General features: G+C 39.8%; 1 protein-coding gene across 1 annotated transcript in view; it reads right to left on the reverse strand.

The window, feature by feature from the left end:
- Window positions 1-3,414: 3,414 nt before the first annotated feature.
- LOC139657993 (RNA-binding protein Musashi homolog 2-like) overlaps window positions 3,415-22,322 on the reverse strand; it is a gene marked incomplete at its 5' end in the record, with an annotated part of 90,684 nt that continues 71,776 nt past the window's right edge. Inside the window, 2 exons of the mRNA XM_071535993.1 lie at window positions 3,415-8,567; window positions 13,596-13,750. Coding sequence (XP_071392094.1) covers window positions 8,523-8,567; window positions 13,596-13,750 — 200 coding nt within the window. The remainder of the gene's footprint in view (window positions 8,568-13,595; window positions 13,751-22,322) is intronic.

A 22,322-nucleotide genomic window follows, 5' to 3' on the forward strand; every position in this document is an offset into this window, starting at 1 on the left:
CAAACTTTCATCAAGCCTTTGGCCTTTGTCTAAGCACTGATGAATGGTTTGCTTGCTTTAGCTGCCTTGCTTCTCTCCAAGGGGACATTGTACACTGCAAAAACGTGTTATGTTATTTTATCTTCTATCCAGACTTATCAAGCTTATTTTAGGATTTTTTTTTCGTGAAATCACACAATTTAGTTTTTCAGGATAATGTAACTTGTTTCAGGACATTTACTTGGTAAAAGTAAAAAAAAAATCTCATAAAGTTTCTTGTTTCAAGATTTTCTTCATTGTTCTATGATGATTTTCAAGAAATCATCAGAAGTCATATTGGCATGTATCAAGTAAAATGTATTGCAATCAGCAAGATTATCTGCCAGTGCAGTGAGATAATTTGACTAAAAATATCATGAAATAAGCTTGATAGGTCTGGAAACAAGTTAAAATCACTGGATAGCATGCCATTTTTTGCAGTGTAGTTCTACAAATTTCATAGTGTGGTCATCCAGATACCAAATTGAGATATTTTTTCCTGAAAACAAGTGTTTTGCTTCAGGAAATTGTTGGCTAAAGACCCAGAAAGTATTTGAAGGACAGTAACGTTGCAGGAGGCGGCCAAGGTCAGCATCGACCCAAACAAGCGCAAAACATTGACAGTGTGATATTATGGCACGGCAAAAAATTATATTAAAACAGCTTTGGAAACTGATACCAGAAAGATATTCAGGTCCCGATTTCACAAACTGATGCAGGAAGACGACTGGATGACTATATGAACGGCGTCTCAATTTTCATTTTGGCGCTATATTTACACAGGATTTAAATGTTGGTCCAGGCCATTTCTTTTCAACATGTTTGCTGGGATCCCACAAGCCCCATTCATAATAACTATGAGAAAGCGCACCAATTATAAAAGCAGCAACTCCCGCTGTCATAATTGACAGTAATGTTATTGCTACGTAACAGTAAAATAGCCAAAGTGCTGACTACCCCTGCTGTAGGAATGACTATGAACTGCTCTCTATTGCTGTGCTGGCAGCCTGCCTTCCCTCTAAGTCATGAGTCTATCTGAGGAAGCTGCAGTGCAGTATGGAGGACAGGTGGCCAGACAAGCCAGTATGAGGGCTATGAACAGAGAGAGGTGTGTGTGTGTGTGTGTGTGTGTGTGTGTGTGTGTGTAGATGTGGCAGAGAAAGGTGTATATTATTATTAAGTGTGTGTGCATGCTTGTATGAGCGTGTGGCTGAATGAGAGGAGTTGTCTGCCTTGCCAAGAGTACAACTGTGGATTGAATGTCGCAAGCCACGCGAAGGGAAGATGGATTTCTACACATTTGTAATAACTGCTACGCCTCAACTTTTCAGAAGTAATTTCACATCCTGAAAACGGTGGCTCAAATTAAAAATGATATTAATTTCTGTCGGCGGGCCACGTTCCCATTCGTCATTCCCCGGGATATCACACGCAACAACCGCACTAACTCCATCTCCTGCCGTTTCTGAACGTTGTGACATTCGGGAGGTTGGGGTTGCATCTGGGCATCCATCCTTCGAGGTTCTTCTTGAAAAATATGTCTGAAATTGTCTGGAGCGGTTGTGTACGGCGGTGGACGGACGGAGTCAGACAGAGAGATGAACGCACACTGATGGCTATTTTGAGCTCGGGCCGGGAGCAGACGAATGGGTTTGCCATGAGAATATGACAAGAACATATGATGACCCGGTTTGAAATGTTTTGACAAATGAGGGGGAGAATGAGCCGCAGCGAGGCCACGACGAGGAGCCGAGCAGGAAACCAGTGATTGACTGCTGCTACGGCCCAGCTCCCATCCTATGCATTTGTGTCTGTGTGGCAGGGGCAGCATTTGCAGGTCTGATATTGTACAGTATGTTGGGAGGTTAAGGAGTGTTGTTCCTGCTTACAGCACTTCATTACACTCCAACCCTAATACATATTCAGAATGCAAATATTACTACACTGTTACAGCAACATTGACAAGCTCACTCTCAACCAGTGACATTCTACACTTTAAAGGTGCTATGTGTATCATTTTTAACCATCAATACATTACTGCCAAATGAATTGTGATACCTTGGGGGTTGGGTCCATTCATGAACTGAATTGAGAATGCATGGTAAATTCCAATTCAATTCCTGGGGTTGGAGTTGGAATTGGAATTGCACCCAACTCTAAGGAAACAGAACCGGAATGGAATTAATTAAAGCTGCAATAAGTGACATTTCCTGACCACTAGAGGGTGACAGAAACACATTTGTAAATAAAGCACAGCAAAGCCACTGCGCTACGGTGGCCTACTATGGACAAATGTAGCAAAGCATTAAGGCTAATAGCTAAGCTAACTGTACCTACAAAGAAGTGTTGCTGTTACCAGTCTCACTTTGCCAGACCTTTCTCCCTCTCACATGTTACATGTCCCACAAACACAAGTGAAGAGGTAGATATAGTTTAACAAATTTACTCACTCACTTCATCAATTCTGCCATTACAAGAATTTTTTTCAGGAATGGGAGGGGGAGGGAGGAGACAGTTTTAGAGCTAGTTTAAAAAAAAAAAAAAGCTACTGAATAGCCTGGGAGGAGCTTCGTTCTGGAGAGGAGTTTGACAACAAGCTTTAGAAAAGAGGTGAAAACAGCAACATAGCTGGGCCGCTGTGTGTTGATATTTTGTGGATGTTCATATCATTGTGTTTCAATGAAATCTCCACATGGCGCACATTAGTTTCAGCATTGGTTATAAGTTCTGATATCGCTTATTGCAGGTTTAACATTAATCAATCATTATGAATCATCAATCATCAACTGTCATATCAATAAATGACAGTTAAACAAATGCAACCATGTTTGAAATTGGTCGCCTCTAATTCACACCAGTAGTAATGTGCTAGTGTATCTCAAGGTTAAGACCACATTTCCCATAAGCCCCTGTTCCTCCTGCCCCTCCCCAGCGTTTTTGGCATTACTGAAGAGGATAAATATGCTGGAAGTGATTTTTCCGTTTGCCTTTCTCTCCTTCCACCATCTGTCATTGCCAGAAACTCTGAAATACGACCCAGTGCCAGACAATGTAAAATGCAGTGTAGAGACCGGTAGAGGCTGCCACTGTATGTGGTGATGGTTTCATCTGTTTATGGTAATTATACCAATATCTCAAAATGAATGTGGTAATGATTTATTGATGGCACAATGATACACATAGCAGCTTTAAAATTCCCTAATGTGTTAAACTGTGAAACATTTGTTTTGGAGCTTTAAGTTTATCTTTTTTGCTATCGATTCCAGTACTGTCTAATATGATTTTCTTATCAAAAGAAGAATATAAATGAAAACAAAAGTCCGCTTTTATGTTTCTTGAGGTATAAGCTTGTTCAGTAGTAAAAACATTAGGTGAAATGGTTCAAAACAGGTTTGTTTTATTTCATTTTTTTCCAGACAAACACATTGATTTCTGGACCACAGTAGAGGATGGAAACCTTTCACAAACATCTTTTATTATCATTATTTGAAAATACAAATATAAAATTATACTTTCCACATCTGGGATGTGAGAGACCCCCATCCACTTTAGTTATTTTTTTTTTTTTTTTACAACAGGGCTTGAGCAAGCCATACAAGAAGACCTGAAAGATGCTTTCAGACAGTCAGTCCGTTCAGTCAGCTCTCGCGGTAAAAAGTCTGTTAACATTAAAAAATGGGCAAGTGGTAGGAATGGGCAAGGCAATCAGAAAACCCCCAAATGAGGCATGAAAAGGACAAGCTTCTGCTAGGGCCATGTGATGAAACACAAATGACGGTACCACTTTTCTAAACAGAAAACCTTATAGTTGGAGATGCGCCACTGTTGGTAACAATCCAAGTGAAACAATATTGTACCTTAGTTACAGTTTTTATGTTTCAATATCCTGCATATTCCAGTACAACCATGATGTTTGCATCATGGGACAAAAAAAATGTTGTGAGTGCAAGACAAAACCTACAACAGTGTTGGCTACTTAAACATTTCAGCGCTCAGTTTTTTCTAACATGAGTGTTCAGCATTCACACATAGACAATGTGTTCAACATACATATATTATACACTTAAACCCTTTATCTGTGCACATGTACTTACATTATGTACCCAGATGACAGTATGTGTGTGCTGTATTTCAGTGACAGGATGATCGATTGGCCATTGCCTAGCACTTGCCTCAAGATTCAAGTTTAAGTGGATACGGTAGTACGCTCCCAATATATCCCAACACCTTCCAGGTCGTATGTTGTGTGTTTTTCTCTCTTTTTTTTTTTTTTGCTCTTTTTTTCTTTTCTTTTATCTAACCAACAATTATCCAATGATGAACTAGTCTAGCAAGATGTGTAACATTCATTAGCTGTAAACTGCTGTCAATGTGAAAGAAAAGTACAGCAACAACAGAGCCATGCTACCTTAAAGTCCAAGCTACGAGATCAAATCAAAAAACGTCTTAAGCAATGAACGCCTACTGCATAAGAAGATGTGGTACTGGATCAACTACTTGAAAGGGCAAACAGCTCGTACTTTAATCAAAATGCTGAACCGGGTCAGAAATGAAAACGTGATGGCATCAAGCACCGCCTGTGACTATCTTGAAGAGTGTTGCTTGAGCGCTTTATCTTCAAGGGGGTTGGAAAACCTACTGAAAATTCACTGCATCGGTCGTGGAAGATTTTGTGTTATTAACATAGTTTAAAACAGCCAAAGTAGCATAACAACCTGCCTCACCATTCTCATTAAAGGCACAGCACTGTGAAACTGTTGGATGCAATTTTATTACGTAGTATCTTCCAAACCCCCAAGTCTAAAAGGAGTTCCAGCTACAGTGCCAGAGGGCAGGGTGGAACACTCCTAGCTAACAATGTGTGGGTTAGTGGTTTGATTCCCACGAGGAACATCGGTGCTACAAATGAAACTCTGTAAAGTGCTTTGGACGAAAGCCTCCGCCAAACGGACGAGCGATGACCGCCTGCTCGTCTCCAGCATTGCTCGATATACTTTCTGGCAAAGCTACGAATTTGTATTTTTACTTATATTTTCTACTACAAGTATGGCACAGTAACCAGAGTTTTATCTCGCCTACAAGTCTACTCATTCCATCTGTATCACCTCAGTTAGCTTTGCGCTACCGCTAAGTGCAAGAAAGTCGGTTATTGCAAGTGTCTAAGGCTACTTAAGTGTTTTAGTAACGATTAGACAAGACAGTAGAGCTTTGATCAGTAGGCTGCAATTTGATAACAAAGCATTTGTGAATGCTAGCATTGATTAAAGTAAGAGCTGGTTCCATGGTTCAAGAGTACAAAAATAATTCACTAACGTTTTTAAGAATTGATGAGTTCAAACTAAAGTATACAAGTACTTAAGTTAACAAGTAAAAAAACAGTATTCAAAAATAGTAGTGCCATGGGCCACTGGGATATTTTCAAGAGTACAAATATTAAAACTTAGAATTTAGATTAATGATATTTATAATAGTCATTATTGTTATTATTACCATTATTATCATTAATCTGTTATAACTTTCTAAAAAAATATGTTTATTTTTCATTCATGTAATAAAATCCTTCTTGCTCTTTACTATAACTTGTGTCCCTCCTGACAAATTATAAGAAATCAAAGTGTTTTGCATATCTAGCATTAGCATTTAAGGTAGTATGGCACACCCCTTTTAAAACATTCAAGGGTGGGGATCCAATTAATGCCTTGTTTACAATTCCATCTTACAGCAATTCTTCCGTTAAATGTTTTTCAATGAGAGCTTTGGTTCGTTGAAACCACGTGAGATAAGCACAGAACAGAAAGTCAACAGAAAAATACGAGTGAAACCAATGTCAGCATTTTTTTTCCCCATATGGTAATTAATAAGAGAAAGTTCTATCCTTACTGGTCCTAAATCATCTAATGACTACTAGCTATTATTATCTATATTAACTACATAACATCTATTACTAGTTACTAGGAGAAAGAGAGTGAGAGGAGAGAGACGAAGGGAGTGACAGATTGGAGGATTAACAAATATGTGTATAGACCACTACACTGGTATCAAAGACAGCACTCCTATACAAGGTCATTTGATTTTCTTTTTTCACACATTACTGAAATACATTGATGATCAACAGAAGATTATTGTAGAAGGTGACAGGGAATGGAGAGAGAACTGGATGGATGTACAGTACATAATATTATTATTGTTAGTATTATAGTTATTATTCATATAATCATTAACAACCACAAAAATATTGATACAAATCCTTCTTAGAAATGTAAATCATTCAAGGGAACATACATTTTTCTCTTTATAATTGATAACATACACATTTCTGTTTTTTGGATTATTTGATTATTACTTGAAGTCCCCGTTTTAAAAACGATCCAGCATTCAGCTTCACACGGTTTTGTAAAAGTAATTTGTAAAATATCTGTATCAGCACAGAGGAGAAAAACAGGATATACATTTATCAATTCATAAACCATTTAAAACTTTAAGGAAGATTGATTTCTCAATTTTAGCAAATTCCTATTTACATGAAATGATTATAGATAACATTCCTCTCTATTTTCCTTTATTTTTACTCGTATGAAAATTTGTGTTTGTGTTATATTGGTGGACGAACCTGTGGTATGCAGGCTATATGGCAATTGTCAAAATTAGAAAACAGTAAAACATATGTCCCAACATTTTACAATTAAACTAACCAAAGTTGGGTTGAAAAAGTTCATTCTAAAAATAACAATCCTTCACATCGCTGAGACCATTTCAAATAGCCAACTAATGTGCAAATAAAATCCGGTCTCACCCTTACTGCTAATCACAGTGCAACAACTCCACTTCATAATCCATTCATATTATCAATCCGTTTCCGCATCGAATAAGTTATCTGGTCACCTTTTTATAAGACAAAACACACAGGACTGAGGTAATGAGACACACTCGTTTGTCGAACTTCTTCCTTGGACAGAAAAAGAAGTCGCAAAAAAAAAAAATATATCGGACTTGAAATATTGCCTTTCAAATAAGCAGTGAAGTACTAAAGAGAATTACAGCATGTCAAACAAAATTAAAATTACCATCCGTATGAAATATCCGGACACGACTCATCCATCTCGTATTCCCGAAACAGAAAAAAAAAACCAAAAAAACTATTGTGTACTATAAGTGTGCTTTGGATTTTGTCATTTATTTCTTTTGATGCGATTGACCTCCAAAGTCTCAGCGAGAGAGAGAGAGAGAGAGAGAGAGAGAGAGAGAGAGAGAGAGAGGGAGAAGAAGAGTGAGAGAAAGAGAAAGAAGTGAGTCTTTCAGTTGTGTGTCGAGAGTATTGATCAGAAGTCATCTGTGAGAGATGTTTGTGTGACGACATCCAGTGTTAATAAGAACCTTGTGTCATCTTTTTTTTTTTTTTTTTTGTAGCTGTGCACATTGTAGCTCATCGTGTCGACAAATATGCTGGTATGACGTTAGCCACAGTTAAGAAAGCCAATGGTATTTACAGAGCAAGCCAACAGTGTAGGATCTGTCACGGGATCATCTTTATCCTCACGGCCTTTTTGTGCTATGGATGGGACTCAGATGGGACTTGGCGCTGTCGACGTCCTCCCATCCAGCGTGGTGCAGCCTTTTTCCCCCTCATGAACCGTCACAAAAATATGTCTGTCTCTCTCAAAACCCCCATTATACGCAGTGACTGGAATACTATTTACAGTTATATTCTTTTTTTTTCTTTTCGTTTTTTCAATCGGAATTCACGTAGTATTAAAAGGAAAACTCGTTTTTTTTTTTTCTTCTCCAGACAACAAAACATTTATAAAAAAGGACTGTGAAAATATTGTAGTCCTCTTATTGCCAAAAATAGGTACGTATGGTGACGACGTTGCAAGAAACAAAGCTACTAAGAGTTATTAGTTTATCTTGTGTTTTTGAAACGCGAACCAATGTTTCATTGGTTCGGATCAGATGTCTCGTATGTGCAAATTGACACCTGACAATCTTTCAATCACTGAGGATAAAAACAAATATCCACAGTGTCTTGAAAGACACAAAAAAAATGATCCAAAAAAAATAAAAAGTGTGGTGACATATACATTTGTTTTTACATGAGGATCAAAATACACATAAACGTACACGTAAAATGATCAGAACTAAACACTTAAAATGAAGAAAACTCTCATTATTGATCTAAAGACCGAGAAGGGAAAATAATAATAATAATCTGAGAAAAGCAATTCAAATGAGGATAAAATCATCAAAAAAGGAAAAATGACAAACGGCAAAATTCTACACAAAGATACTGGACTACAGTCAGATATAAAGGATCTCAATGCCAGGTCGGGATTTATAGTACAGCAGATTGTAGTTTCTTTTTTTTTTTCTTTTTTTTTCTGAGATGATTTTTGACATTTTTATTTTTTCCGAGCTTGTTCTTCATCTGGTGCCACCTCCGCTCTCGGTCACTGTGTGGATGCTGTAGTGATTGGCGCTGGATGGCATCACCTGTACACAGAAGCAGTTTAGAAACTCCGGCCTGCCTTCCCCGGGCCTCCTGCAATACTCTGCTGGTAGCACAAACACACACACACACATAGCCAAGAAGCAGGTCAGCATCCACAGCCTCTCCCTTCACCGTATGGTACATTCACTGTGTCCCAATACTTCAGCCTTCTGCCTAGCGGATTGTGTCTGACTTCATAGATTCCAATACAGGGTATCTGCAGGGTTCAGAAAGCCACATTTAAGACTTTTTTAGACTGTTTTAATGCTACTTGATCAATTTAATGTGATAATCCAATTTTCAGAGAAATAAATGTCCGTTTTACTACTCTATGTCACTGAATGACAGTGATTCAACCGATATTCAGTTCATGAAAGCTTTTCCATTTGCTGTTCTAAACACCTGTTATCTGGTAGCTCTTTCCTGGGAAAAATCCTTTGGCGCACAGGAAGTGATGTGTTTTATGTTTCCGTTTTGTTTGGAATAGGCTTAATAGAAGAAGAAGAACTGGGTAGTTAGCATGAGCAGCAATAGCCACCATGACTGAATAGACAAAGAAAAGTCAAAACAGAAAATCCAAGGAAAAAGACGTCACAGTGCTGGACACACTGGGAAGTGCAGTGCAGAAACACTGCAACAGTGAGTGCTGAGCACCAAAGATGGAGACACCAACAAAAATCTGTCAATACCAGACGATTTCTGATTGAACATCGCTAATGAAAGTTGTGAAACTATAAATAAGCAGTATCATAAAAAGGACACATCATCTGTCACATTGTATTAATCCTGTTCTGTATTATTCTAAGAGGGGGACATACATGTGGGTCAAATTTACTGTGACCAAATGGGAGTGAAAGTAATGTAATACAACATAAGCAAATAAAATCAGCACTACTGCTGATCCCATTCATATCTTTTGGTGAAACTGCACACTTCATTTGCCTTAATTTCCAACTTTGCCTTGACTAAATATCACTGAAAAGTAAAGCATCTGTCAATACCTCTATCTAATTTCATTTTTGCATCAAAATGAAACTGAATAAGAAAACAAAACTGTCATTACATGGCGAAAAAATTGAAGTCTTAAATTGAATTTAAGACTTTCTCAGACACTTTGTAGGACCTGCAGATACCCTGTCACACCCACTTTTGGCTGTGAAATGTGAAGCAAGTTTAGACAAGCGATCAGACTTGGAGACAGGCTGGTAAAAGCTTGGGATACAGGGATCCACATGAGCTTGAGCCGCAACTGCCAACATTTTTTCATGCCATAATCCTCTTGCAAAAACATTTTTGTCTGTTAAATGATTCAATTCCTTTCAATTTCTGCTTCGACCATAATCCCCTTGCATCGTTAAACCTTTTTATTTGTGGATATTGGAATTTGGATTTATGGCTGAGGTCTATCCTCTGTTGGTCCAACTGACTGTAAACAAATCAATGAACAAATGGAAATTTGTTTTCAAGCTTTGAATGGGTAAAGAGGAGGATGGCACGATACACAGCAACTTCTATGCGGCAGTCGCGGCACAAGGCTTCGTGGCAAGTGATAATGTATCGTTACATAATCAGTTGCTACACGCCTGGAGGTAAAGGCAGCAAGCTTTGGTGTGACTGCATTAGTATCTAGCATGCAGAGAGACAAGTGCTGCAATTGCCTGGGAGTCATCTAGTGTTGATATGTTGGGTTACTATAGTAAGCAAGACAAACTACAGACAAACTTTGCTTTGACATGTTGCCTTCTCTCACGGCTTCCTGTGCCTCTATACCATGCTGTGGCTTCACATACTGCTGGGGTTTCACAAGGGTTTCACCATGACTGAATATTTCTGTCTTGAGTCTTGAAGATTGCTATGGTGACATGCTTTGGCAAAATGACAGTGTGGTTTTGCTGTAGGACAGAAAGGTACAGCTGTCCCAGCACAGGACTGGAAATGAACTTACATGACAATTATATGTATGAACCCTCATTAGACAAATTGACATAAAATCGATAGCATGAATACTCCAACCCCCCTCAAACTAAGGGCTTTCTGGAGAAAACCCTTACTAACTGGCAAATGTCAGAGAAAGCAACAGTAGGAAAAACAAGCAGAGTTTGTGTATCAATTTCATCTAGCATGTAGTTAAACGTTTTAAAAGTAAACATGCACACAAGAGTCAGAAGATGGTTAAATACAGCAGTTAAGATGAGAAAAGGACATTTAAAGGGGAATCCACTGTAAGAATGTGTTACAATGGACATCAACAATGTTTGGGTAACTTTTCAAAGGGCTTGCCATTAAAATTGTTTTGTACAGTATACAGCAGTGTTGCCGGAAACCCTGTGAAAAGCTATGACATGCTTTTGAGGGACAGTATCCACAATAAATACAATAGAAACAGTCAGGGAGAAAATGAAAGGGGAAATCAGACAAGTCAAAGGAAAACAATAGATGTTTGTATGGGTCAAAAGGACTGGGATATCATAAAAATGACATATAATACCTCAAATGAGATGGCAACCAGCCACCTGTTAGCTTTCAATGGTATCCATTTGTAAAAGCTGTCGCAATCAATGGACCCTAAAAGTGTACAATTAGTACCTGTGTCAGTATGCATTTCTTGGGAAAAGGCAAAAGGAGCCTATTACTGGTGAGTATATTTTATTCATAGGATGTGCTGCCAGCATGAATGGAAATTCATCTCTCTCATTTCCATGGGTCTGGCTCATTTTAGCAACAGGGACTACATTTAGATCCCAATTTGGTTCCATAATTTGGATTTTGGCAAAAGGCAGCAGAGAGGTGGGTCTCCACCCTGATGTCAGGCCCTGAAAGCACGGATCTGTTTGAAGCCACCACCCATGAAATCAACCTGACTGGTACACAACTGAGTCACAAACACAGGTAAACACATCTGCTGACTGTACAGAGATCTGCTACAACAGAGCAAAAGCTTTGTTTTGAATATCATTTTTTCTACACTTTACTTTGGGCAATATGCCTTCGTTTAAAAGGTTGACGTTACTTATGCAGTTAGCTTGACACCCACAGTTACAGTTCCAAGATCAACAAGTCCAGTTATCTACTTGTGAGGCTCATCACATTCATGCTAACACATATTAATCGAATCATCAAAAATCACAAGACATGCAAAACAATTCAGTAATTATGCAGAGATGAGTAAATGGCATGGGGATGATCCAAATCACGTTACTCTCAACCAGCCTGCCCAATAATAAAGCTCAACTGTGAAATTGAACCATGCAGTGTCGGGTTTTCCCAAAAGCTTCATTAATGCTCGGATTATGTCTCTTCCATTTGAAATCAATTGATGTAGATTATATCGGTGATACTTTAAGGAAACCCAGCCTGTGTGTTTTCACACAGGCAAACCTCTGTTTGAAGCTGATGTTAACAAAGTCGGTCTGTTCATGGTCAAGCAAAAATAGTCTAAAAAGTAATAATCTAAAATAATCTAAGTGTGAATATGTTTAAATGGGGCTGAAATATACTACAGTAACTAGATCAAGTGTGATCAAACAGGTCAAAACTGTATATTATTAACTATTATTATTATTATTGTTATTATTATATATTAGTTTGCTCAGGTGGCTTTACAATATGGATTTTATTTGTTCTGTGCTTAACATTCTTCTTAAAGCATACGCAAACTTTAAATGATAATTCTTGTTGTTTTCTTGCATATTATATTTAGATGGGCCTTTGCCCTCTGAGCTCTTGGGAATTATATTTGAATGAAAATGCATTCAAACCCATTTGTGAAATCTCACCACCTGTTACAGTGTCCTGCAGTTTACAGTCACCGAAAGCCTAAAGAAAATGTTAAAAATGTAATTCAACTATAGGTCGGGGAAGCCATATGTAGCAACTACATGAAATATTGCAGATGATGGATTCTGAAGGCTAATGCTCCCTATCATGTTTCCAAAAGGGATCCATTATTTCCCAGCCCACATTTCATTTTAAAGAGCTCGAAACCGTCTCTCAAAGTTAGGTGGTGAGGTGACATTTCAATTACAAATGATATTTCATGAATGGCTCCTCTGCGATCACAGTACAGGAGCTACTGTCAAGCCTCTGTACAGTTCTGTCAACAGCCTGGGAATACACTGGGGAATGTAAACCTGCCTATCAGAGGGTATTCAAGCTGTTTGCGCACCAAATAGCAGGTGGCCAAACACACAAAAGGCCTTGTTCAGATTTCTGGTCAACTTACTGTTGGGGTATTTGGACAGGAGATCAAAAGGGGTAAAGTTGAAACAGGGCTATGGTTATCAGTTCTTGTGGAATCAGCTATGGCTCTGGCTTCCTAGCTTTCATCTTCCTGCCCTATCCCATCCAGCAAAAGTTCACAAGTAACATAGCCACGATGATGGCATCAGCTGGCCTGGCTTCAAAGGGCATGAAAAAATCTTCTCAGAACAGTAGTTTGCAAAAGGTTTATTACAGTCTTTTTGATTTGGAATTATGCACCGCGGCAGCTTTGTAGCGATCCCAGCTGGAAATGGTAGAACTCAACATATTGACATTCTACAAAGGTAAAAAATGTCAGAGAAATGCTTGTTCTAGCAGTGATGGGGAGGCCATTTGTATGGGCGATTGTTGACCTTGACCTGCTTGGCACATGAACAGAAGCGACGCATCAGAGAGGTGATGACATGCCGTGCAAATTCACAGTTTGTCATAGGGCAGCAGAGAGAGAAGAGGAAGTGTGAAAGAGAGGATAGGGGAAATGTTGGCAAGTGAACTCAAAAGGACTACTGAACCTAACTCAGGGCTTGAGCCTTTTTCAGCAAAAGATATTTCAACGTGAGGTATTTTTGGTGCACTGCTAGAAGATGAGCGTAATTCCTAAAATGCAGGCAGCAGTGAAACTGATTGCACAAGGTATGACAAAATTGCTGATTGATTCAAGAGGTGAACAGTCTGAAGTATCTCCATTATACCGTCCTATTTTCAACCTCATATTCTTCTTCACTAACAGCGGTGAAATGAAGAGGACAAGGAGGTGATGGATGGGTTTAGGCAGTGAGGAGGAGTTAGTGGAGGATGGTGATGATGGTGATGACTGAGTGGGTATACTCACAGCGATGCTGTGGCCGAAGCCGGACCCTGGCTGGGGGCTGGCGGCACTGATGTAGTTTCCCACACCGGAGTCCTGACTGGCGGTTCCATAGAGGTCAGCTACTGGGCCGGGGCTGTTGGCACCAGGGAAGGCTCCGGGCCGGGTCGGGTTGGTTCCTGTTGAGGAAGAGCCGGGGGGGGGGGGGGCAGAACTGGGTTAGGAGGAGAAACTGCAACAGAACTGGCACTCAGAAATGAGAAGTGAGTAGGAGCTTGCAGATGCAAGGATAGAGCAATCTGATTCCAAGCAAGTTTTCCATACAAATCACCAGATTAGACAAAGCCCAGAGACAATATAGGCCAGACAGAACCCCAAAGCAACCATAGCAAAAATAATTAAAGCTACAATATACAACTTTTTCACGTTAAAATAACAATAAAATAAATAAGATATATCACATCATCCGTGTGTGTGTGCCTCTGACCGTGTGTGTTCATGCCTAAATCCCCCCGCTTGCCTGAACTTGGCTTTTCAATGATGTTGGGTAAGTAAGTATGTAAAATGTTACTTATATAGCACCTTACTAAACTGTGGTTGCAAAGTGCTTCACAATGGGATACTAGAAAATAAGAACACATTAAACAGTAAAATAGTAAAACATGAATAGCAATATAGTAACACATAAAAATAGTCAAAGGAGAACACTCAGTACAGGAAATAAAATATCAGACACAATCAAAGGCAAGAGAATAAAAATGGGTCTAGTTGATTCAGACAATCTGACATCAAGGGGAAGGCTGTTCCAAAGTTTAGGGGCCGCAATAGCAAAAGCACGATCGCCCTTAAGCTTTATCCTCATTCGTGGAACAGGGGCGTGTCCAGGCCATTTTGACTGGGGTGGCCAAGGTGGGGCACCGACTCAAGCAAGGGTGGCACTGAGCATGGAAACATCCATCATCAGCTAGTTTACGATTAGATTAGTTCACTGTCACTGCTAGATGGGTCTGGCTCTGCAATTTTTGTTTTCTTTGTTATGAAGAACCTCCATATATCCTGTTTTTTTTCATACTGCAGTATAATGGTAATGTCAATTAATACCTTGGTTAATACTATATATCATAATATGACATGACAATAACTAATCTACAACAAAGAGCTATTGGTTGGCTTGCAAATCTGAATACCATATTCGGCAAAGCTCAAATAATGCATTTGACCTGAATATTTTTTCCTTCCAAATTTTTTAAATATTATTTGAAGGCTTTAATAGTACTATAGTAATAAATAGAATCACAGAGAAAACATATTCAACCGAATAAAACTTGACTGATGTCTCATTGAACTCAGAAGAGAAGAAGGCAGAGTTTGTTTCTGTTCCCTGGTCAGTCTGGTGATGTCACAGAGAGAGAGAGAGAGAGTGACAGTTCGTTGCAAGTTCGTTGCTTGTTTGTATGCTTTTTGTTTGCTCCAGAAATAGTCTAATTATTTTGATTACTAATTTACTAATTTGTACAGCAGGGTGTTGTCTCTCCCCATCACTCCACATTACAGGTCTTCACAAAATTTAAGAGGAATTTGAGCAGGGGCACAGGGGGATGTGGTAGGCATAAGGTAGTTCATAATGAAGATGTTTATAATTGACTGTTTACTCTCCCTCAGTGTTCATGCAGTTCTTAATGGCATACAGTAAGTTCAGGGTAGGAGATTTTTTCTTGTTTATGACTATGGTCATATATGGCAGTGTTTAAAAAAGCATATGTTTATTATTACATAACATCCAGGTTGCTGTTTTTATACTCCATTATTATTGATGTCATTGTAAAACCACAACCATGCTTTAATATCTCAACAAGCAATAGTGATGATTACAAGGGTTACAAAACTAAGAATTTGGGGGATTCTTAATGTGTCAGTCTAAACCACACCCACTTTGGGTTCAAGCTCCACCCATTTACTGATTTATCTGAATACAAATAATTTGGTTGGTGAACCAATACAGATACAAGTTCAAATAGTAGGCTACCATCTCTGAACACCCCTAGTCACGTTACAGTGTGATGTCAGCTAGCCAGTTTGCCAACTAGACACACCAGTAAGGAAATATAACAATGACATAATATACCCCTCATTTAGTTAGCTTTGCTAACCAGCGGAGGCGTGATGCACACATGCATGGAGCAAGCTCAGATAGCTACAACCACAACTGGTAAACCAAATAGATTTAAATAGCTAAGTGACGTTAGCCAAACAATGATGACAGCTTTGCTAGCCAGCTGAGATGGAGGGCAGCTGGCACATGCCACATTATCATGTCATGAAAGACAACCGGAGGGACAGTTTAGGATAATTCTGGTTATTTTCAATCCGGGCCTTATTGTCCTAGTTCATGCCACCATGACGATTGATTGTGTTTAAAATTTCATCACTTACTTCACTGTTGAGCTTTCATACCCCCAGGTCTCCAGGTGCACTGCTCTCCAATACACCCACAACACAGCAAACAATCTCACAGTTGAACCCCGCCAAAACTTATTAAAGCACAAGCTTTCAACACAGTAACACTCACAATGACATGTCTTTAAATATCTGCATTTGAATAATTATCACAACATTTCAGTTATAATGATCCATTTGATACTTTTTTTGCATTGCTGAAACAGTCCCTTGTTTAACTTTGTTGGCTGCTGATTTCCTGCTGCATTTAGGTCATATTGGAAGAAGTGGAAGAACGGGCTTTCATGGCTTCAGCTTGACATTGGAATCATTCAAACATCCAAAACCATTTGTATTTATGACTTTAAAATCAGCTGTGAACAACCTTTTTCCCCCAAGTATGGTTGATTGTATTAGTGTGAATATATGATCATTTTGATTATTTAATACCTTAGACTGCTGACATTGGTGGATACCCTGCTGTGTTTACCAATTGTGTTGACACACTTAAACAATTTGTGATGCCAGGTGGGAGATATCAGAGCCAGCAAAAAATCCCACATATCCTATTTGCAATTACCACTGCGTCACCTTCTATAGAGTACAACAGGTGGTACAGAGACCAGCCAATAGCAGATGGCCAGTTCAGCACCCTACTTTTCACCATTAGGTGTCAGGCTTCATCAAAGATTTTGGTTTGGGGTTTAGTTACTCTTTAAAATAGAGTATCTACTGAAATCATTACGTTTGACAGAAAGATAAAGTTGTGTGTCATCAGCATATCAATGAACAGAGACATTAAATTTACATATTATGTTACCCAAGGGTAGCATAAAAAGGGACATCAATATAGGTCCGAGAATGCACCTATGGAGGAAAATGATAAAGCATTATTGCCAATAGAGACTGAACATGTTCTGTTAGATAAGTAAGAAGAGAACCAGTCAAGAGGACCCAGATATGCCAGCACACTGCCTAAGCCTGTTTATCAAAATGCTATGATCAAAAGTCGCACTAAGATCCAGCAACACAAAAGTTGAGCATTTACCAGAATCAGTTACAGATGTCATTTGTAACTCTCAGATGAGTAGTTCCTGTACTCTGCTACTGATTAAAGCCTGACAAAATTCTTTGAAAAATACTGTTGCTATCTACTACCTGTAAGAGTTGCTTAGAGACCTTTTTTTTCTAAATTTTGGAAACAAAGGGCAGTTTAGAAATAGGAGTGTAGTTAATGTGGAGCAATGAATCACGGCTAGATTCTTAGGAAGAGACTGGACACAAGCCAGCTTGAAATAGTCAGGGAGATGACCAGAAGCAAGGGACTGATTCACAAGGGTCAGTAAACTAGGGCCAACAGTATCCATGTCTTCTTTGAGGAAATTTGTTAGAATGATATCCAGCGGACTGGAAGAAGATCTCAAGTGTGACACAATATGCAAAGAAATTGGTGAAAACTGCAGAACTAATGCAAAGCGGGCATGAGTCCATACATCTAATACCATTAACCTTTTCAACAAAGGATAACATTATTTTCCCATTTGTCAACAGAGGAAGCACAGAGGGAACAGAGTTGACACGGTGATTAATAGTATGGAACACAAATCTAGGGTCATGCTTATTGGTAGAAATTAGCTCAACAAAATAAGCAGCTCTTGCATCCTTATTGGTTTTTATTATAAGAAGGCAGCAAATTTCATAGGAAGGTAGTGGACTTGAAGTTTGGGGTTTTTCTACCCATGCTCAGCCATTCTACATTCCCTTTTCACACTATAGTTTCCCTCATTCAAATACACGCCTGGTTTTAAAAGGTGCAATACTATTTAGTTGAGCATTGGTTGTTAAAGTAGTTACTGATGTGAAAGAGTTGAGATATTCTCTTACTCAGATCTCTAAAAACATAAGAGAATTTTTCAGCAGATTAATCCTTAACTATATGGCGCAAATTGTGCACTTTTGATTAACAACAGGTATTTGGAAAACTGCATCAAAAATAACGTGTGATCAGACATATGAACATCTTACAGACAGAGAGTTAATACTTAAACCCAAAACTAACTAAAACTAAATCAAGAGTGTGGCCAAGATTGTGAATGGGACCAGAAACTTGTTGTACCAAATTAAGACTCAGAGGCAAAAGCCATCTACATGGATATTAAAACCCCCAACAATTAAAGCCTTATCATACTCAAGCACAACAGAAGATAAACATTCAGAAAATTCTGCTAAAAAACAACAACCATGTGGTCTTGGGGGACGATAAATATCAATGCATAGGACTGCATTGTCACAAAAAATTTTGAACGCTAGCATTTCAAAACTGGAGAATTTATCATCAGTAACAGCACAACAGTTGAGATAATTCTTAAAAAACACTGCAAGTCCCCCATCTGAACCCTGAGCCATGGGGAATTCAACAAATTATAATTAGCAGGACAAAGTTCAGAGAGCAAACTGCAGTCCCCAGGACGTAGCCACATCTCCCTTTAGAAAAAAACTTTTGGGACATCATTTAAGATAAAGGTCCTATGGGGCGTCCTGGTGGTTCCGTGGTGCGTACCATGTAAATGTAACGTACTGGGTTCGAATCTAGCCTTTGTCGCATGTCAACCCCCTCTCTCTCTCTCTCTCTTTCAGTATTTCCTATGTCTCTCAACTTATCAAATAAAGGCAAAAAATGCCCAAAAATAAAAAAAGGAAGGATAAAGGTCTTATTAGACACTGACGTTGCGCTTAATAGGGCCAACTTGACCGTGATGACTTGCTGAAAAGAGAGTGATACTGGTCTGATCGCCCGAAGGTTCCATGGATTGATGCCACCAGTCTTGTAGAACGGCCTCGCTGGGAGGATACAAGGTGGGAAATCCAACCCGTCAGAGTCAATGGAGCAAAGCCAGGTATATCGGTCCTCCAGGGAATGCTGCGAGAGCACTCGACAGAGTTGTCTGGACGCACTGACAAGGTGATGGAAGCTGGGTGGAGAAAGGGACGACAATGCTGGGCAAGGCTGGCATCAGAGTACCCCCTCTTCTCCCATGCTTTCTGCGGTGTTGTCTCCAGCGACTTCGGAAGTGCCAGAGGCAAAGGGAGTCGGCGGACACCAGGAGGAACCTGGAGCACCAAAGGAGGTCGGAAGACATTCTCTTGGGTAAAAGTCCATGACATAAGTGCGGATGTGACTAAGAACAACAATGGAGGGAAGCAGTGAGAAAAGAAAGAATAGCAAAGCTAAACATACGAAAACACGGTGAACATCAGCATTGCTTTTTTTTATTGCAGATTGGCTGTGTTCACTGTCTGCTTCTTCTTTGCCTGTGGTGGCTTTACCGATGGCGGTTACCTCAGCCTCAGGCTAGATGCTGTTTCAATGTAGACAGCTCATCAAGATGAATGACAAGTGCTGGGGTGGGAACTTGACCAACTGAGGGGGAGGAGGGCAGAACTAACAATAAACTTACTGTCTCATATTGTATCATATTGTATGTAATTTATCTTTAGGTTTATTGTTTTCGTTTGCCATTTTGTATGTGCATGCATGGACTATGTCATTACACAACAACCATCAATCCACCAAGGAGCATTAAGATTCCATGCAAACCACACACAAAAGACTTTTGAATGCAGGGCCGTGTTATAAGACAAAATATAATCGAAGAGTGTGCTATAAAAGATGTGATATCCCCCTATGCACAGTGCAAGCTTTTCTCGACGTCCTGGAAAGGTAAAAAAAAAAAAAAAAAAACTTGCAAGGAACTCTCCTCTCTCGTCATCCTTCACCTCCTCAGTGGTGCTCTGCTTTGCACCGTGCAGAAGCCCTCAGATATGACTGCCAGACAGTTCCTGAATGCCTGGCAGAAAATGCACTGGGGATTTGGGCACAACACCCCTCATCTAATCAACACCTGTCGCTAGGAGAGCCTCTAAACTTCATCACCCCCACACCCCCTTAACTCCCCCCGCTCCTTCTCCAACCTCCTTTAAATATATGATGGTGATTATCTTCTCCTTAGTGCCGGGGGTATTGGACCCAGCCTGCTGCCTGACAGGCAGGAAATTACACAGGGTGTCCTGGGTAATGTGTGCTAAAAGACTGCAGGGTTGAGCCACATTTCCATGGCCCCTCTCCACCAAGAGAGAAGGAGTGATATTAAAGAACAGAGGAGATGGAGGCCAACCCCCCACGCTGTGTTTCCTTACTGGGGCGTCATATGTGAGAGGCGCGAGTTGGAGAAATTATATGTTAGGAAGAGAGAAAATATGCCTGCTCTTAAGGGCAAAATTGAGGTAGGGAAGAGAGCTGACATGACACTGAGTTCAGTCTGCAAAAGCAAACTTCTCAGTGTACTTGTGGGGTGAAGAATGTGTCTACAGAGAACCCAAGCCAGACAGACTCCCTTTTTGAAACGTGAACACATCTGGTTGAAATCCCTGACCAATAAAGCTGCAAATTAAGAAATGAGGGGGTAAGACAGCGGAGTGAGAGTGGGAGCAAGAGAAAGAGAGACAGAATTGAAGAGAAACCCCAAGGATGCGTGAAAGAGAATGATTGTTCTTGACCACTTGAGCCATAGCTGCGTTCAGATTCAGACGACCCTCATTGCTTCATCGACAAATAATACTAAATAAAAACCAGGGAATACATTCAATTAAATAAAAACCCCAGGACACCTCAACCCACCCACTCCCCACCCCCCACCCCCAACACTGAGATCTGCTCATTTTTCTCCCACTGAGTGCCATTCAGTGACACACCCATTAATAAAAGGAATATTAAATCAGGTTGGGGCTACAGCCGGAAGCTTTTAGCCAGTGCGGATGCTTACTGAAAGGGAGGTCTATTAATGCTGAGAGTCTGAGCACTCACTAGGGCTAAGGGGTTATTAAAATAAGCTAATGAAAGGGTGAGACAGAGTGCTTGAAACTGTAATAACCACAAAAGGATTTAAGGAAGGATTTAACAGCTAACTATGCAACCACATAGCACCCAAGTAAGGGCTGAAGGGGTGAGGTGGGGGGTTGGGGTAGGGGGATTCATTATCAAATTTAGGCTTTGGTGTAATGTGGTTAGGTTTGTTGAAGCATGGTGGGTAATTCCAAAATAGGAACATGCTGCTGTTTATTTCACCACAAAGCACAACATACATGTATGTACTTCCGAAAAAACAGCAGCAAGAATGTGTGTGTCATTCCAGTAGGGTGTGTGTGTGTAGCTGGCGATAGAGGGTGGAGTGGTCATTCTGCACTCAAAACACACACGTCTACACACAATCTCCTATTCACTTACTGTGTAATCACACCTACAGATGGCTTTCTTTGGTCTGAACCACAGTGGAAAAGTTGACTTTGCTGCTTTTTTGTGTTTTATTTATTTTGGCTCACACTGCCCATTTACAAGTGAACGAGGGCTTGTAAACAAAAGTCACATGACTCACAATGAGCTCATTTATTGGACAGAGTTTTGGTAACCTGTCATCCAGCCAGGTTAGAGATTTTGATAGTGGGGAAGTCAAAACAAATCAGAATCCAGTCCATGTAACTTTAGAGAAGCATGATGGACTTGTCTGTGCTCTTGGCAGTAATTTACCTTCTCTGGTGTTCATACCAATTAAGAACACATGAAGAAATGGCTCAATACAAGCATCAGTCCAGACTGCGGTTTGCAATCGATTCCTTTTGTTTAAGTCGAAGTTATCCAAGCATGGGCATCAGATGTCAACATCCATCTGCTTATACCCATGAAACCTTGTGTTTTGTGGCTTCCTGCAGTTGGTTCGGACTACGTTGTCATTCCTATTGAACCACACCGCAATTCACCTGGAAGAGGACTGAGACCTGCATTTTCAGGCGTCTTGGTGCAGTTATTTGGTGTCACCCGAGTTCAAATGGCATTGTTCTTACCTGGCCAAATGAACAGAACTAAAGGAGTAAATAGTAGAGTTTGTTTAAACTGTTCTAAACATGCTTGGTGTGACAACATCTCAAAAACGATGCTTGAAGAACAAATGCATCCATTGTTGCGGTCAATGGTGAAGTTGAAGTATTCCGTTTTTTCAGTATAATTTCAATTAATGCTACCTAATTAGAACTCACTAGCTAGCTATGTGAACTCATCAAAACTATGCAACGTTATGAAAGGTAATACCAAAGCAGCAAAACATACATAATTTGCCTCTTCAAAACTTTGTAGCTATAGACCACTCCATGGGTGAAATCAAAGCCTCTTGCACCACCCAGAATCGGTCAGAATAGAGCGACCCATCAACTAAGTTGCGTGCAGTGTAAACACAAGGAAAGTTTCTCTCATGCACATGCACA

This window comes from Centroberyx affinis, unplaced genomic scaffold, assembly GCF_046629955.1.
Source record: "Centroberyx affinis isolate AG114_WGS23_722 - 3 ecotype Tasmania unplaced genomic scaffold, CSIRO-AGI_Caff_v1 ptg002808l_1, whole genome shotgun sequence".
NCBI classification, from domain to species: Eukaryota; Metazoa; Chordata; class Actinopteri; order Beryciformes; family Berycidae; genus Centroberyx; species Centroberyx affinis.